This window comes from Anser anser, assembly GCF_964211835.1.
Source record: "Anser anser genome assembly, chromosome: 6".
Taxonomy (NCBI): Eukaryota; Metazoa; Chordata; class Aves; order Anseriformes; family Anatidae; genus Anser; species Anser anser.
In genome coordinates this window covers 36,371,110-36,389,242 of record NC_139726.1, presented here as the reverse complement: position 1 = coordinate 36,389,242, position 18,133 = coordinate 36,371,110, and the positions used below count along the sequence as shown (strand labels likewise).

The following is an 18,133-nucleotide window of genomic DNA, read 5'->3' as shown; positions in this document are numbered from 1 at the left end:
TTGCTGCTGTTCTTCAGCCTCAGTAGCCCAGTCTCAGCTGGGATGATTTTCTGAGGCTTGGCTGTGACTTTGGAAACTCATCACAAGTCAAGTTAACGAATTCAGTTTCACTAGCAGCCTTTTATATGGCAAAAGATACAGGTCACGTTTTCTAAACTCACATGGAATCAGCAATAAAGCTAAGAACAGATGCATTTTTTTCAAAACTTTAATCCCTCCCCAGAGTTCTCTCTTCTTATGGCAGTAGAGGCTGATAAAGTTCACAGTCAAAGGACTTGAAAGATTTTTGGAAGAGTATTTAATATCCAAAGCTTCAACTTACAATATAAAAAAACAACAAGATGTCTGTTTAGAAAGCTGATATCCAACTGTAGTCCATTTTTCTTACTTTTCGTAGCTCTTTTTCCTCAGCTTTGGACAGTTTACATGTTATCTCTCCAAATAAATCCGTAGGCTTTATATTTTCTTGTTCCATTTCTGTAACGTCTTTTTCCTCATCTGAATCCTCTTCTGCTTCTTCACTTTCCATTTCTACTTCATCAGCAACTTCTTCAGCACTGTAAAAGCAAGATGATTGGAAATAATTAAAAAGGTAGTACTGATCACACATGGTAGTACAGAGGTAAGTTAGCATGCAAAAAACTTGAAGCAAACACTGGATTTTTTTTTGTTTTTAAATCTTGGGCTACAGAAGAGCTACTATACTTCTTGCTATCTCCATTACAAGCTATTTTTCAAATGGCTGTCTTCTCCTTTAAGTTAACTTTAGAAACATAGCACATACTGGTGGATGAGAATTAAGAAGGACTTTCTTCTCCTTCAGATAAGAAAAAGATCACTTAGGTTCTTAAAAATTGCTACAATAGCATGTTCCTATGAAAAAACTTTTTTTTAAATTAGAGGTATTTAAAGCAGCTGCTCCCTTCTAACTTGATTCAAGAGAAACTCATGCTGAAATAGAAACTATATTTGAAGATAATTATATAGAACAATTACCACTTACAATATGGTACTTTGATACTATTAATACAAGTGTTTGTTACATTTTAGACCTTGTTAGGAATGTCCTAGATGACAGGACAGTCCTAGTCTCCTATAAATCATCTGTTCTAATAAAATTTATCACTCAATGTAAGTGTATTATAGATGCGTACCATCACTGTTTATTCATACTGATATGAAAAGAGAAGGATTTAACATTAATAAGGAGACTAATCTATACAGTGATATATACTTACCAGCCTTTCGTGGGCCTGCTCCTACAGTCCTTATAGTTGTATGCAACTTTAAATGCACAGGCATACTCATTACCAGAGTCAAAGTACAAGCTCTACAGCTGCAAATATTTACAGAGGCCCCTGAACTCCTAAATTCTTCTGTACTGAAATTACACAGAAATTTCTATATATTTTGTATATGACTTTTGCCAGTATTTTGTTGGCAAAAAAAATTTACGTGGACAGTCCAGTAAGAACGCTGATCTCAGAAGAACAGGCTACCAAATGTTTTAAGTACCTTTCAAATTACTCCTTTAAATTGGGATCAATGCATTATGAGACAAGCTTAGCTGCATTCACAGTATATATTCATATTTTGTAGCTTAATTAGGAATGAAGTATGAATTCTAAACAGACTATTAAGGTTAAACCTAAGAACTAATCTTACTGTGTGAATCCAAAGCAAGAAATAAGGAGAAAGTATCAAGGAATTCATTATAATGAATTACAGCTGAGAATCTTTATCCAGAAATACCACCAAAACATTAAGTCCTTTTGGCTTCACCAAGGGCAAATCATGCCTGACACATTTGGTGGCCGTCTATGACAGCACTGCAGCACCAGTAAAGGAAAGAGCAACTCATGTCATCTACCTGGACATGTGATACTGTCCCCCATGATATCCTTGTCCTAACATGGAAAGACATGGATTTGACAGATGGACCACTTGGTGAATTTGTGACTACCTTACCCTCAGCAAGTCCACGGACACCAAGCTGAGTGCTGTGGTTGACACACTGGAGGGAGGGGATGCCATCCAGGGGGACCCTGGCAAGCTTGAGAAGGGGGCCCATGCAAACCTCATCAAGTTCAACAAGGCCAAGTGCAATGTCCTGCACCTGGTTTGGGGCAATCCCCAACACAAATGCTGGCTGAGCAACAAGTGGATTGAGAGCAGCCATACAGAGAAGGACTTCGGGGTATCAGTGGATGCCCCATCCCAAGGTACTCAAGCCCAGGCTGGATGGGGCTATGAGCAACCTACTATTCTATTAACTAAGAGGAGCAAAGGCAAAAAGTGTTAGAAAAGCTGTTTTTACACTTTAAACAAAGATGCACTTAAATTCAACTGATCTCAATAACTAGTATGAGTTCTCCCATTTTTCTTACCTTTTTTTCTCTTTGGAGATGAGCAATGAATTAATAAATATAGGACACAGGAAGGAAGCAGACGGTAAAACGTGTGCTGGAGTGTGCAGAAGCTGAAGAGAAAGAGAAGAAGCTTTATTATGAAAGCTTTTGCCTGTCATTATTTTGCTTGTTCACTTACTGTAATTATTCCTACCTCTTTAACAGCAGGGGAATCTTGCTCGTGGCGATTACGAACTACTTTTGTAAGGTCTATATCCCCTTGTGATTGTTGATGTCTGTGCTTTCCCAACAGCAAGCTAAATGGGGTCACAGGAAGACTTTCTTCTACAGCCAACTTGAAAAAAACAACACAACTTGTATTTGAAACAAGACAGTTTTAATTAGAACTTTACTGTCACAGATTTAAGTTCCATCTCATTTTGAATTATCAAAATTCAGCTAGAAGAATTTATAATCAATCTAGGTGACAAAACTCTACACTCAAATTCAACTCAGCTGAGCCATATGACATGGCTCCTGGTACTTATTTTTCTCTCAGACGTCCTTTCCAACAAAATCCTACACAGATGTAACAGAACTTTCCAAGATCTGGATCTCTGTACTTCTAGAAAAAACACCAAAATTTTAGTTGGCTAGTGTACCAAAGTACGGCTTCTATATGCCATTTTTGACTAAAAGTCATGTACACCCCAGCATCTGCTGAATAATCTATTATGAAACTGGAGGCAAAACATTTTAACTACCCTTCTGGCATTTTTCTAGATCAACATCCCTTAACCTGAGCTCCAAATTACTCAACCCCCAAGAAACTGACTACTTTTAACCACATTCTAATTGGATTTTAATCTTAGAAATATATTAGCTTCTATTTTGATTTATTTTGTTTAATCAACCAAATCCATCAAATACTGTTTTATTCTGTTCACAGAGCATAGAACACTTCAACGTGAATATAAAAGACTCAATTTCCCACACTAATTCCCTATAGAAGTACATACTGAATCATAATTTTGAAATTCAGTCTCACTGATAAATCAAAACGAACTGACAACTTTACATCCTCACCAGAAATCGCAGGCCGCAAATCAAGGCTCCAAGCATTAAAGAAACCAAAACGTGGAAAGCAAAACAAGGAAAGAGCTTACTCAAATATCAGGTGGTTTTGCTTCATGTGTACGATCTAATATCTTTTAGAAAATTATCAGATTTTGTTCAAGGAAATGAGAAAAGAAGGGAGTAGCTTAGAAGGGAGTAGCTTACTAATACTTCACCTTTTAAAGATTTTATGGACAGGAATTCTACCAACACATAAGCAAGTACAGATTACTGCCCCTTCAGATAAGGGCCTGTGATTCCCTGTCAGGATGTGGTGAGCGTTTTCATGACAGATGAGAATTAGAATCTGACAAGTTGAACACCAACAGAATTTTGAATACCGCTACACATTTCTATCAGAACTTCTTTAAAAGGTACCTGTTTGCTTGACACCGTAAGCCTTTCTTCTGGAGGCTTTGTGCTAAACGTCATTAGCTCCTAAAATAAAGGAAGATGTAGCAGAGTTACAACACCTAAAACTGTTTTCCACATTTCAGTACCTAGTCTACAAAACTTTGAGCCAAAAAAATTTGTTTGTCAAGTGGAAGAAGCAAATACAACTTTCTCTTTATTACAGAAAAAAGAGAAGGAAGCAGGAATGAGCCTAAAAAGCTCTGTATAGACTTTGCAAGTGGAAGGGAAAATAGACAAGAAAAAACAAACACACAAATAATATAGGGAAAAACTGAATATCATATGAAACATTTACATAGCTAGCAACACTTCAGCTTCTACATTGTTTCTTCTATGAATGAAGCAAGAGAAACTATTGGAAGCAAAAAAGCAGTAAATAAAAAATTGACGTTAAGCTATTTTAGCATTTGAAAGATTTTAATGAAGAACCATGTATGGCTTTTGTTGCTTTGAAATTACGAAAGGAAACTAATACTCAACAACAGTTGACCACCCTCACCCCCAAGGAACCACTCTCCCTGCTAACCGCTATTTCTTACTTGTGTATCAGTAAGAAAATATAGTTGGGATCTTCTTAGCCAAAGGTATTTTTCTGAACCAATTGTTTCAGGTACGTCTCTCGGAACGAAGGCAGCAAACTGGATCTTTTCTTTACAAAGGTTTCTCTGGATACAGATTGGTCGCGGCTCATTTGGCTTAAACACAAACACTGCAAAAAGAAGAATGTCTTGCCTTTAAGTCATGAAATTCTTACCTTCCTGGATAGCTGACAAAGCCCTGGGTATGACAGCCAGTTAAGGGCTGGACTGGATTGTCTTTAAGCACTAGTTTGCAGGAATTCTAACTGGATATCCTCAATGCACAACAGAAGTCACCTTTTATGGTATTCAAATCCAGAGAATACGCTTGGTAATGAACTTTTCTGTAGAACAGTAGCTCTGGGAAGATCAATCTTAACTTATATCAAAGCTCTGACACATAACTGTATCATTCAACCACAGTTTTGCATTTATGGGATAGGGTCAAGAACATGCAAGACCCTCACCCAGAGAGCATAGTTAATCCCGCGCTATATCCTGTATTGGAGACTAACTGTTGGAAGAAAAGATGGGGAGCCAACATGCTAATTACTTGACTGCTGCTGTCAGACATGGCTCAGTTTTCCATGGCTCAGTTTTCCATGGGCGCAAACACAGACTCAGGTTTGGCTTTTATGGAATTCTAAGAAAACCTCTTCTAGAAATTATGCTTTCACAGTTTTAAGATCCACTGACTACTACTTGTCAAAGAAGCCTTTGTACTCACAGCTGGACTCTTTTGAGAGCCATGAGACAGCAGCAATGTGTTCTGAAAGGGGATCAGGTTGCAGAACTACGACGTTGAGGTGGGCACTCCATTCCACTGAAAAGCAAACACAGCAACAGCCAGATGTGAGAAGGCGGCATTCAGTTCCATCCAGGTGCTTTGCCAAATAAAAGGTCAAATGGAAATGACTCAAGGCTTAACCTCTGCAAGAGGCATACAACTTCACTTATTCCCAGATCAATCAAAACAATTATCATCAGCTTCCTCTACAAATGCAGGACATACTAGCTGTTACTGTGTTATCATCTAGCAGAATTAAATATGAACACGCACACTAAGAAGGATACTATCTTAAGTATTAAAAATCTCCACAGAATATTTTGTAGTAGGTCAATCTGGATCAAACTAGAATTTCGATCAAACTAGAATCACTTAAAGGTATCGTAGTAAATTTAAGTGTTAAATGTCACCACAGTCACTCTAGCACACATTTAAGCTGATCTTACATGCACAACTGAGCAGGTTCCAGCAACACAGAAAGCCATGATCAGTGGCACCAATAAGGTATTTGGAACATGTTAGTCTCCCAAAGCTGATGTCCCTACAGAAGCAAAAAGTCAAAAAAAGTTAACGACCTTCAGATTTCATTCTTGTTTCTCTATGTAGTATTGATTCATAAGTCAGAGACGATCAGTTAAGATTTAGTTCTGACATTTAGTCAGGATAAGTTTGCATTTTGCTTTCACCTCTAGTGAGAGTATACTTTCTTTCACACGCAACCACAAAACAGGTCTGGAAGATTTCAAGTATGCGTGACTCCATAAGGATTACAGAGAATTTGGAACTGTTCCTACAACATTCTGATTTTAAGCAGTGATTTTAACCTCGTAAGTAACAAACATGTAATTACTACAGTGTTAACATCAGGACTGGAAAAAACTTCCAGTATTTAAAGATTCCTACTACTGAGCTAAGAGCTAAGCATTAGGAAGAGCAAAGTAGTAAAAAAAAATCTTATAGGCTGCTCTGACTTGCTTTCTGGAGAAAATAAGACCTCTAAAATTACGCCAGTAATGACCTGGAAAAGCAGCTAGAAGAATCTTAGAACTGAAAGGGAACATTACAGCTCATTTGTAGCATCACTCAGAATTTGTTTAGAGAGATCTGGCTCGAAGATTAACTAGAGGAACCAGTGAGGTAAGCAATTGCCCTACTCTCCTAAGGCAATCATAAAAAGGTGATGCTTTACCTGGATCAGAAACTACTGCATATTTGCAGTCCAGCAAGCTTAGTATTACAGTTGTCTTATTCTCTGGGTCTCTATCTTTTATCTGTACTGTAGACCTATGCCATTCCTCATCATCCTTATGCAACAGAGGGACACCTACACCTTCCGCAGGTCTGTTAACACGGCAGCACCCAACAGAACATGCTGGAATAGTCTGCCAGCCAAATACAGGTTTCCAGCAGAGGTTATCACCAATCAAAATACATGTTCTATAATGCAAATATTAATGTCAACATGGCATAATGGCTTACTGATATACTTCCTATTTGAATTAATGCATACAAGAATAAAGCACTAACTTTCTATATTTATACTTTTTTAGTACTTTGATTCATCTCTACATTAGTGGGGAAGTTCCAGTTAGTCTTTTCTACATATGAAATTAGACTTAAATTCAACATTTCTAGGAACACATACAAAATCGTGAAGTACTATGAATTGATTCTTTCTGTTCTGAGTACTCAAGTAAGACATGAAAAACCAAAAAAATATAAGAGCCAAACATACCTTATCTTCCCAGGTGGATGGCAAAATGTACACTTAAGATCCCATGTACTTGAATCCCATACAGTGACAGTTTCTTCAAAGCTAACAGCAAGCAAAGAGCCATCTTCTGAGAAACAGCAGTTAGTTGCTTGGTAGTTGTGATAGCTGCCTACAAAGTCACAGCTCCAACTCAAACTTTGCTGTGCTGCATTGAATAAGCAAGTTAGTTAATTAAATTCAAGTCTATACACAAAGAGAGGAAGATTCAAGTATTAGTGCTGCAAAATACGCTCAAAAGCATGAGAGCTCTATCTCAGAAGGCTTACATTGTTGTGAAGTATACAGAATCTACCTTTTTCCAGTACAAGAAGCATCTAATAGACTTTTCATTTGCCCTCCGTTTTGCGTCCCAAGATTATGATGTTTGTTTTGCCAACTACATTAAACATTCTCAAGTAAGCAGGCAATAGATCTTAAAAATGAAAAGAGATACTGAAAGATATACTTTATAATCATCAATTCACAGCTGTTACATAAGAACTGCTTATGAAAAAGACAGAACCAGTTCACTTCTTTAAGCAACACAGCACCATCTAGAGGCACAGTAGAGATTTGCTACAAAGAAAGACACCAAAGGGTTATTCTATGGACGAACTAGTTAGTTTATTAATTTAATATGTGCTTTTATGAGTATGTGCTGCACAGAAGATGCAGCACATTGAATCCTTTCACCTGATAATTCCTCTCCTCCTCTGGAGAGATACATAAGGGAAGTCAACACTAATTTTTACTTTTACACATGCCATGGAACAGAACTCTGTATAGTCACAGAAAAATAATAAAAAAACACTACCCCAGCATAAAGGAGACCAGTCAGCAGATGCAAAGCTATCTTGTCAAAGGAAATAAAAAAATTAGGTCTCATCTTCAGTCCACATTGTATTAAGATCACTTAGTTGCCTAACACTGAAATAAAGTTAAGCAGTAAAAAATCTTTTGCATTTGATGTTCAAAGGCATATGGAATACTACACACCCTTCTCATGTTGTGTCATTATTTTGCAAGAAGCAAACATCAGCATGCATTTTGAAGAGTAGGATTTGGTTACTTAAGTATCTTGGAAATGGATCCTAAATATCCATTCTAGGACTTGTTTCAGATTTTATAGAATTTCATATTGTATCCAATATCTAATAGGAAGGAAAGATCCTCAAAAAGTTAACTATCAATTGGTGGAGTTCCAGAAAGCCAAAATGCTGTTGTTTTATACTAATGGCAACTAAAACAACATCTCTTCCGCATCCTGCTCCCTTGAGCAGGATTCTCAAGGCTATACTCACAGGAATGAAAAAAAGTCTGCTTTCCCAGCATGGAAGCGTCGTTACATAGTGACAATCCTTTAAATAATGAATATAAGGTGCCAATCTCTTCTGCAGCAAATTTGGTAAAGTCTTTACTGTTTAAGGAACCTCTGTATCAGTCCGTAATGCTGCAAAACTACAGAACTTCATGACAGATGTTGCTCAGGAGAACGTAATACTCCATGCAACTGCAGAAATATATAAACGGATGGGACTAGAGGGCCGGGTTCTGAACGGATGAAGTTAGGGTCAGATTTCTATAGCATGGTGTAAAGTGGCATATAAGACCATGTTACGCTTTGACCATGCTTACCTTCTGGATCAGTGTCTTCTAGTATCACCCAGACTTTAAACAGACAATCTTTGCCAGCTGTTACCAATATCAGGGAGTCATCTTCCAATTCATCCATGTCACGGAAGCACATGGCTGTTATGTGGTCATCATGGGGCATGCTTACTTGAGTATTCAACTTAAAGCTAGAAGCAAAGAAAAACAGAAGCTTGTCACTTATTTCGTTTTGAACTTGAGGAAGATTGCAGTTTAGAATGATTCTGGAAGCGGCAGAGAGAAAGGGAATCAAAGAAACAAAACTCGTAGTCAGAAAGTGATTTTTTAAATAAGTAGTCAAGGAAAACATCTGAACCAGAGGCATGTGTTGTTAAAGAAAAAAACAAGGTCACAATTTTCTGTAACTTAGGACTAATCAATTAGTGATGGAGTAGAGAGGGGTGGGAAAACTGAGAAACCTGTAGATCTGTTCTGTCCAGTCTATCATTTTAACACCAAATAAATATAAGTATTAAAGCCCCATGGTTAAAATAGCCTGTTGAACATGAAAAAATAACATTCAGGGCAGCTATTCCTAATCTCTACTTATTCTCTGTTTATTTCACATTTGTGGGCTGTTTCAGATGTGTCACATGCATTTAATCCCTTCCTAGGGTCGATTATAATTTTATTATAATTAGTTCATTTGGAAAAACCCTTTACAAGACCAAGTTTGTGTAGACATTTGCATCATGCTTAAGATACAAACTTGGACATCTAGAAGGCCAGCTCTAGTTATCATTACCTTTGTGTTTCTTCATCAAAGAACCACAGCTTCAAGTGCAACTCAAGGTCAGGTTCTTCTTCTCTCTCTTCCACTGTTGCTAACCACTTGCCTTGGGCACTAAATGCAACTTTAACCAGGTCAGTTTGGTTTAAACCTGCCTGCTGGATGTATTCTTGTTGAACAATATCCAGCTGCAAAAGAAGACAAGAATAAATTTGAGAATTCCAATGTAGATTTATAGCTACTATTCATAAAACAATGGAGAAAGGATGTTCTGAAAGCAATGATTAGAACTGACTGGGCTGCGGCATAAAAAAATTCAGGATAAGCAAAATTATGGCATGTAAATTCCATAATAATAGGAAGTGTGTGTGTGTGGAGAGGATATTGCATGGGGATTTTACCTACAAATTTGTGGCATTTAACTTGAGAGAAACAATGCTGGAAGGATTTATTCAACTGTCAGCATTTAGCTATGCTTACAGGTAACAGAAGATTGTGACAAAGCTGACAAAATCTCAGGCTGGAATCCAGTTGCGTGGTACAGCTGCTGGCTTTTTCTTTGTTTGTCATACTAAGTCTACAAAGAAATTCTGATGTATCATTTACTTGACTGAATAAGTTCAAGTTTTAGCACAGGCCTGTCCAACTTACACTGTATAGCTGTTTGTCACTTTGGAGACAATAGAACTGCAGGTGGCCAGGCTCTCCATTCAGGACCAAAGCTTTGGTTCTAGGATCAACCACTAGACCAGTCTTGACATCCCTGGCTAGGAACAAAAATAAGATGACAAATAAGATGACGAACGACTTAAGATCGGAAGTTACGTATTCTGCCCCTTAAGGAGAAGAAACTTCATGTCACTTACCTTTAATGAGCCCTTGAATACTTTTAGAAAATCTTAGGTTGCTGTTTATTATTGTTATTCCTGAAAGGAAAAGCACATAAAGACTTCCATAAAGACACAAAGGCTTCCAGAAAGTATCAACATCTCACAGCGGGAAAGGGCCTTAACTGTCTCCACTTAATCTGATATTTATATATATATCTTTTCAAAATCTGTGAGACCCCTAAATCAAGATGTAGCCAAGCTACAGCAAATTTGCAGAACTGATGAAAAAGCAAAACAACCTGCTTTAAGCCTATGTTCTTCCAGATCAGTATTCAACCTGTTATGTATTATCTAGTTAACTCATTTGAAACTAATGGTGTAGAGCTGATACAGATTTGCAATCCATTTTTGCATTAGGTGGTACTTAAAATACTTGGCTTACTGTTGTCTGTATGCAAGGTACAATAGAGAGTGCCATCAGACGAAACGGAGATGTACTCAATAGCAGATCCCAAGCGAGGAAGGAAATCCTTCTTACAGTCCGACCCGCTGTGCCACTGAACTAGAACAGCTTCAACTCCTCCACTCAGCAAGCTGGTTCCTTTTCAGGAAATAAACGTGCAGTTAGAGGTTTTGTTTTAAAAAAAATCAGCATGTGTGTTTGTGTTACAGTGACAGAAAACACAGGTTTTGAGAAGCCTTTCTTAAGCTGCCACACACAAAACAGTTATTCCTCATGCCTAGCCTGTGCAATACACATATGTATGTTTCCTATTATCCCATGTTAAACTGTTAGAGAAACTTACATGAAGTAACAAGAACTTGTGCCAAGAGTAAAATTTAAACACTGCTTTGGGGATCATAAACCCCATTACTTTTTGAATCAGTTGAGTATTTGTGTTAGAATATAGATGTTCTCCTTTTGTAAGTATTTTGCAGTAAGCGTGCCAAGAAATACACTCACTTAAAAGTTCACTGGATTTTCATCACTAGGTTTGAGCTCAGACAAGACTGGCTTACTTTCTTCAGATTCATACAGACTCTGGCAAGAGCTCATTGACATTGCTGATGAAAGAGGAGGCAGAGTAGGGTGGAAGCAGTAGGAAGAGGGGTTACATTTCACATTCTGCCATAGGAGGTCAAGTTTTGAATTATGAATGCCAACCAAAATAATATCAAGAAAGCAAAACTGCTTCCACTTATTTCAGATCCTTCCTGAACATACTTAAAATACTACAAACTTATTTGTTAGTAAGTGGATAAACTTGAACTTCCATCGATTTCTTCCCCCCCATTCTCCAACTCTGTGTCTTGGAAAGACTTCTGTACTCACCCTCTATAGAAAAACAGAGATCCATGACTCTGTCATGATGCCAGTGCAGTGTGGAGAATACATACTCTTTGTTGTGGTAGAAATTCCTCCTATGGAGAAGGAAAAGAGTACTTTAAGCACAGGGTCATCAACAACTGAGCAAACAAAGGGGAATATTGAATTGAATCTCCTTTTTCTAACCTCTCAACTACAGTTTCTTGTACACTTCGGTGACAGGGAAGGAAACATGCCAGCAGCTTTCCAGAGGAATAGTACACCTTCCTGGCACACCCTGTACATCTTACACACACTGAGCAACCTAGAGCTGCAGAGCAACTTGGCAAGCTGACTCTTCTTAACCACACAATTCCACGAGTGTGCTCTCACTGGGACTCTACTGCCCACAAAGAGACTTCAACTGCTCTCCCATTACCTTTTTCAAATACATTACAGAATAGTGGAGTGTGGCTGAATGGGAATATTCCCCCCACTTTAACATTAAAATTAAGCTGTACCCTGAAGTCAATGCGAGTATTGCAGCCCCACAAGCCTGGCTATTCTTTGCCATTTTCAGCAGTCATAAAGAGCAACGTAAGGACTAATTAGACCGCTTTGCTCAGGTTTCACTTAGTTCCTATGGTCATGCCAGTTTATGGGATATAAAGATGAATCAAAATGAGCATACCAGAGACGAATCTTTCCATCACCGTGGCCAGTTGCAATACAATCCTCCTTAGGATGGCATGCTACACAAGTGAAGAGATTATTTCCACCTTTCGCATTTGTTGCTCTTAGAGAAAACCTGGAGAAGTCAGGAAAGTAACTCTAATTATATGCATGTTTTTTAAAAAAAAAAAGACTTTAGCTGATGCACAAGTACACAAAAATAATTCTGACAAGCAAAATCAATCATCTTCAAGTTGTTATAAACTTACATACACAATGTAAAAAAGAGCGAGACTTTCTTTCCTCTTATTTCATTACATCTTTGCTTTCAATCAAGCTGCAGGACTTACTTGTTCCACTCCTCCCTATCCCACTTGGTCCTTGACCAACCTGTCACTTGTTTCAGTCCAGCATCATCTAAAAAAATACATACTTGAGCTGAAAAAAATAAGCTACCAAGAGCTGCTGTGAATACTCTTCCTGCCTGCTTTTTTAAAGGAAGCTTCTTGTATACTGTCTACATCCTATCTAGCATAAAACCAAATGGTTGATGAGAAATATAGATTACTGTGTGCACACATCACCAGTTAACACAAACATTTTTAATATATTCAGATTGAAACAATACCTGACATCTTCATCACTCTTACCTGTTCAGCTGTTTCCGTTTAAAAAAATAAACTTGGAGATGAAAGTTCTTGACTGATGCCACATATTCACCCTGTTACAGTAGAAGAACAACTGACCAGTTAGGACATACAGACTGTACTGTACACGTTTCACTATAAAGCACTTGAAATTGGAGTTAACACAGGATTTAACATCAGCATCTATCTGTTTTGTCCAACGTGCTTAGAAAGTACCTGCACACAGATGGCAAGAAAGGATTGATACAACACTTCCAGCCAGCACTTCTAGCACTTGTGTCTTCATTCCTGTTTTCAAGTGTTCATTTCACCCCACAACCCCAAAACATAGTACACTAGGCATTTCCTTTTCCCTGTTGACTGTTCTACGTCGGACATAATCAGTCATTGTGAGCAAATAAGCACTGCTGTATAAAATCTCAGCAAAACAAAACTACATATGTACTTCTAAAACCTGATTTAGTTACATAAGATGTTAAGGATTTTTTAAGGCCTTCAATATCAAAAGGGACTTTAAGACATTCATGGAAGTTATGAGTAGACTCAGTTCTCCTTGAAAAATGGTATTTTAACAATAGGCTGGTTTTCTGGCACTTCCTATTTTTTCCTGTCCATTTAGTATGTGTCAGAAGTTCAGTTCTAGCAGATTGTTTTAACAAGTACCATGGCTGCCTCCAAGTGCTGCTGAAGCTTATGTTTCTCAAGGTAGCCCTTCTGGAAGTCAGTAACCTACAATTTGTTTACAGCCAAGAAGGTTCCATACAATGATTTTTTTTTAAAGTAATGCATTTTGCTTGATGAGTCTGCGGTGCTGCTGTGCTTGTATATGTGTAAAAGCAGCATATAGGTCATTTGAAAGGAAATGAAACAAAACAATACCCCAGCACTCCCCACCCCTCTGCCAAAGGTGAATATACCTCTCTTCCAAATGCAGTACACTTCGGTGACGCATCCACACCTTCCAGAACCACAGAAAATTCCTTGGCTTCCACATCTTGGCCTGCTGTTTTTGTCAGCTTCACTGAGACCAGTTGGAATGCATCTGACCAAAGAAAAATCTGTTATCAATGAGCTTTTACAAACAAGTTTATGCATGTCCATTATAAAGGCAATTTGCACTCACTCTACCTTAACAAAAAACAAGAATATTGGAAGGTACTAATATGTTTGAAAAGTTTATAATGCTTCTCAAAAAAATATTGTTTAAGATATTCTAATTCAAACAGCACTGAATGCTGAAGACTAAATAGCAAATTCCAGTGCAACCATAAGCAGAAAGCAAGCGAAGTTATGTAACATTTGATCTTGCTCTGATATGACATTTGTAGAAATTGAGAAGGAAAAAGGTCAAGCTATATTTAAAATTTATTTCAAACTAAAGTCTAGAAAAAAGTAACCATACAAATGGTTAAAGTGAAATAGTAGTCTCAAATGCTGCGTGTACACTATATTATGGTAAACACTGTTTAAAGATTAATGCATCTACAGCATCAGATATGTGCACTATGTGATTTAGAAGTGAAAATGAGCACTTCGTTAATCAAATGTAAAAAAAACCAGACCTCACAGAATGAAAATGGAAAACAAAATAAAGAACCACAGGCATCTGTCATAACACTTAGAGAATATTAATGCATTAAAGCACCTTGCAGTGCACTATTCACTCAGATACCAGTAGCTTACGAAAACAGTAACTTATATCATAATGATGACACTAATCATACCTCTTCCACCTCTCTTTGGAATTATAGCAAATACCGAGTCCTCACAACTAGCAAGTGCATACAGTGCGAGAAGTTTGTATCCTACAGTGAAAGTCTGATGAAAGAAATAAAAATCCAACAGTTATTATACTTGAGCATAAAGTTCTTAAGAGTCAGTAATGCAAAGCTTTTACAGTTGAGAAAACCGGTGTGCTTTGAAGAAACCTTGCTGTATTAGTTGTCCACTCAAGGACAAGTAAGAACCCTATTCTATCAAGGACTAATATTCATGTTAAAACAGCACTAATCAGCGCTAACAAACATCAGATTTACCAAAAATGTGAAGGCACCTTACCCCCAGTACGAAACAAAAGACCCAGCTATTGGACCCCCTCTACTTAGCAGAAAATTGGAGCAACAGGACAAATAGTAGCCCACACTTCCAAACCATCCTATCAGCTCCTATTGGTATCTCACAAACTACAGCATATTCCCTAAAAACTACATTGGACTGAACTGTACCAAGTAATAAAGTCAGTATGTCAGCACACAGCCTTTTTTTCCCTAAGAATATTACGTATCATCATGAATTTCTGCAGTGACACACATATCAACACTTCATTACTGCCACGAAGAGATAGTTTTCAGGCTACGTTAGTAGTAGCACACATCTCACACTGATTTGTGTCAACGCTCGCTATCCGTCATCTTTATTACTATTTTACTATCAATAGGTCAAGAACAACTTTGCCCCATACTCAACAAGAATAACTCAACATACTTTAATGAGAATCCCATCTGTGAAGTCCCACAGCTTAATGCTACCATCAAGAGAGGAAGAATAAAGCTAAGGAGAAAAAAATAACAGATATTACAACGAAATACAAAAGACAGGTTTAACATGAAATCACTACTTAAAGTTGAAAGACTGATCTACGGAACTGAGCCTCAACGTGGCTGAGTCTCAGATTTTCAACAGGCCTATCACACGGGTGCAGTCCGTCTTCGCGAGTGACGCTGCCTGTAGAGAGGCAGAGCACAGCACCGAACGCAGCGGCGGTGCCGGAGGAGCAGCACACACGGAGGGCTATGTACCGGCAGCCACAGAGCCGCCAGTCACCGCAGGGCCCCCCCCAAACCCGCACCCCACTAGGAGCACGCCTCCCTTCCCCACGGCTCCCCAGCGCCTCCCCTAGCCCCCTGCCACCCCCCACACCGGCCCCGACCGCCGGGGGCTCGCCCCCCCGGCCCCACCTGCAGGCGGTTGTGCGGGTTGAGCCTCACGCCCGTCACCAGGCCGCCGTGACCCCGCAGCACCCGCACCAGCTCCTCGGTGGCCGCGCTGTACACCTTCACGAAGTCCCCGGAGGTGCACAGCAGGTACCTGCGGCAAGAGAGACGAAAGCCGTGACCACCCTGCGGGGACACCCCCCAGGGGGGAGCGCAGACCCCGGCCGCCCCCCGCTGTACCTGGCGTCGGCGGAGAAGACGGCCCGGGCGCCGTGCAGGGGGCTGCCCCCGCAGCACACCACGCGGAGCGCCGCGGCCGCCACCATCTTGAGGCTGCCGCCGCCCGCCCTTCCGGCGGCACGGCCCGCCCGCTGCCGACATGGCCGCCGCCCCGCCCCGCCACTTCGGCGGCACGGGCCGCGGGGGGGCGTGCCTTGCTTCCTCCTTCCTGGACAATAAAAGTGGCTTTAGTGCCGGTGTTTTTATTGTTGTCTATTTTATGCGTGTTTCAGCAACGTCACTGTGTCATTCCAAGAGGTCAGCCGTAAGCATCTGGGTAATAAACCGCATCATGCTCAAGAAAACCATCTAAGATGGTAAAAACAACTAAGATGGTAAATATCATGTCTACCATACAGACACAATCCAATTCACTGCAACATGTATTTAGGATAGCACTACTGCTACATTTGGACAGAGTCACTTTGAACAATTTGACAGCACACCTACAGGTGAAAACCTGTACATCATAACTACCAAACTGTCTTTTGCTCCTGAAATAACGTAAATTGTGACTGCGTTGCTGGGCTGTAATCCCAAAGCATGGCAAGGAATGTCTGGTTTGTACTGCTGGAATAACAACAACCCAGCACTTAAAGCAGTGGCTGTGTTTCGGGGGATCGGTGTTCTGCATTTGGCTTATTGTTTCTATCTTTCCTCCTATCTTGTATGCTCTTTTTCTACCTCTTTTTTACACTTTGCATTGACATATTTGTCATCCACTTGGAAATCTTTCTACTGCCATGTTATGAATAAAAAAATTTGATCCTGAAAGCATTGTCTCTTGTTTAATGATTCTATGGTTATGTCTAGAACTCATGGCCAGGCTTCACTTCATGGAATAACTGATAGTATTTTCACAAACTTTCATTTAAAAAAAGTGAAAGATTTTTGTGTTCAAAGTTAAAATGCCTGTCATAAATTCTCTAGCAGTCCTGTAAAAAGTTTTTACTGTATTTTTGATAAATCCATGTAATTTAGCCTTTTAGTTCAGTATCCTAATCAGTATTTTTAAGTGGCAAAAACCTGATGCATGGATGTGTAAATATAAACAGGCATATAAAAAACTAAAAAATATAATTTGTAATTTGGGGGATTTAAGGAGTATGAGATGTTGAAAGTATTTGGTTTGTGGTATTAAAGTGAGCAAGGAGCAAAACGAATCTCTGCTTTTTTTTTTTTTTTTCCCCCCAGTTGGTTGAAGTGGGGTGTGTATGGTTTTCTGATTTGTTTAAATTTACACTCATGGTACATAAAATTTATATGTCAGTCTGTGAAAAGCCAAAGAAATTTGCCTTTTTTTTTTTTTTTTCCAAAGTATCTTGGTTCTGATAAAAATTGTGGCGCATTCAGCTTGGTGGTTATTTAGGAGGAATTGTGAGTTTTTCAGAATTAAGTACTACAAAGTATAGCCCAAATTAATAGGACAGTGGAATAGAGCTCAGGAAAAAACTTACAGCTGACTTCAGGGGAGCAGAATGACAGTCCTTTAAGGCAGGGTGTAATACACCAGGTTACCATTCTCATTCATGAAGTCAGTAATACAATTCAGGCCAAAAACTCTTGAAATAACAGTAATTTTGCACTCCACTTACTATTCAGCAGTTTTCTTGCTTTCTGGAAAACTTGGTTTACTTCAGTTGTGCACCTTAATAGAATGTGGGTTAGGTGGCTCTCTGATGAGGAGTGCTCCAAGCAAGCTGTGAGCTTTGGCAATGAGGTACACTTAAAAATTTGGTCTGCTGTTTGTAAACTGGCTTTGGATGCCTTTTTGCTGAAAATCAAAATCGTAGGAAACCATAGCTATTAGGCCTTGCAATCGTCTGTAGTGAGATAAAAATAAGCAGGTTTTCTTATCTCTTAAAATTCCATCATTTAGATGGTGATGCCTCATCCATTCAGTAATGGATTGCTGTTTTGCCTGTGCAAATATGCTTAAAACAAAGACAGCGAATTCACTTGCTAGTTTCCAGTTCAGGAAATATTTATTTGAAAGGCAACTACTCTTGAAAGGAAAAGTGAGTACCTCAAGGATTATTTTATTTGTTAGGAATGTTTCCCTTTTTGTGGTGTGTGAACACTAGGATCTC

The 18,133-nt window shown here is 38.9% G+C and overlaps 1 protein-coding gene and 1 long non-coding RNA gene across 2 annotated transcripts in view; one reads left to right on the top strand and one right to left on the bottom strand.

Annotated features, from left to right (window-relative positions):
• LOC310902068 overlaps positions 1-18,133 on the top strand; it is a 146,226-nt gene that overhangs the window by 77,829 nt on the left and 50,264 nt on the right. The window lies entirely within an intron of this gene.
• Positions 284-16,161, bottom strand: WDR75 (WD repeat domain 75). Its single transcript, XM_083842887.1, has 21 exons — positions 16,005-16,161; positions 15,789-15,918; positions 15,316-15,381; positions 14,556-14,649; positions 13,749-13,873; positions 12,835-12,905; positions 12,204-12,320; positions 11,540-11,628; positions 10,649-10,807; positions 10,243-10,302; positions 10,028-10,143; positions 9,392-9,564; positions 8,632-8,795; positions 6,979-7,162; positions 5,690-5,784; positions 5,184-5,279; positions 4,418-4,587; positions 3,843-3,902; positions 2,563-2,703; positions 2,388-2,479; positions 284-557 (listed from the first exon to the last, which is right to left on the bottom strand). Exons 1-21 carry the CDS (start codon positions 16,088-16,090, stop codon positions 350-352), a joined length of 2,496 nt encoding a protein of 831 aa, XP_083699013.1. The 5' UTR covers positions 16,091-16,161; the 3' UTR covers positions 284-349.

Excerpts from the sequence above, each read along its gene's own strand:
- WDR75 (XM_083842887.1), bottom strand. The coding sequence starts at position 16,090 with ATGGTGGCGGCCGCGGCGCTCCGCGTGGTGTGCTGCGGGGGCAGCCCC. Across the intron at positions 12,321-12,834 it reads AAACGGAAACAGCTGAACAG|GTTTTCTCTAAGAGCAACAA; the intron begins GTAAGAGTGATG and ends TGACTTCTCCAG. Across the intron at positions 7,163-8,631 it reads AGAAGACACTGATCCAGAAG|CACAGCAAAGTTTGAGTTGG; the intron begins GTAAGCATGGTC and ends TATTCAATGCAG.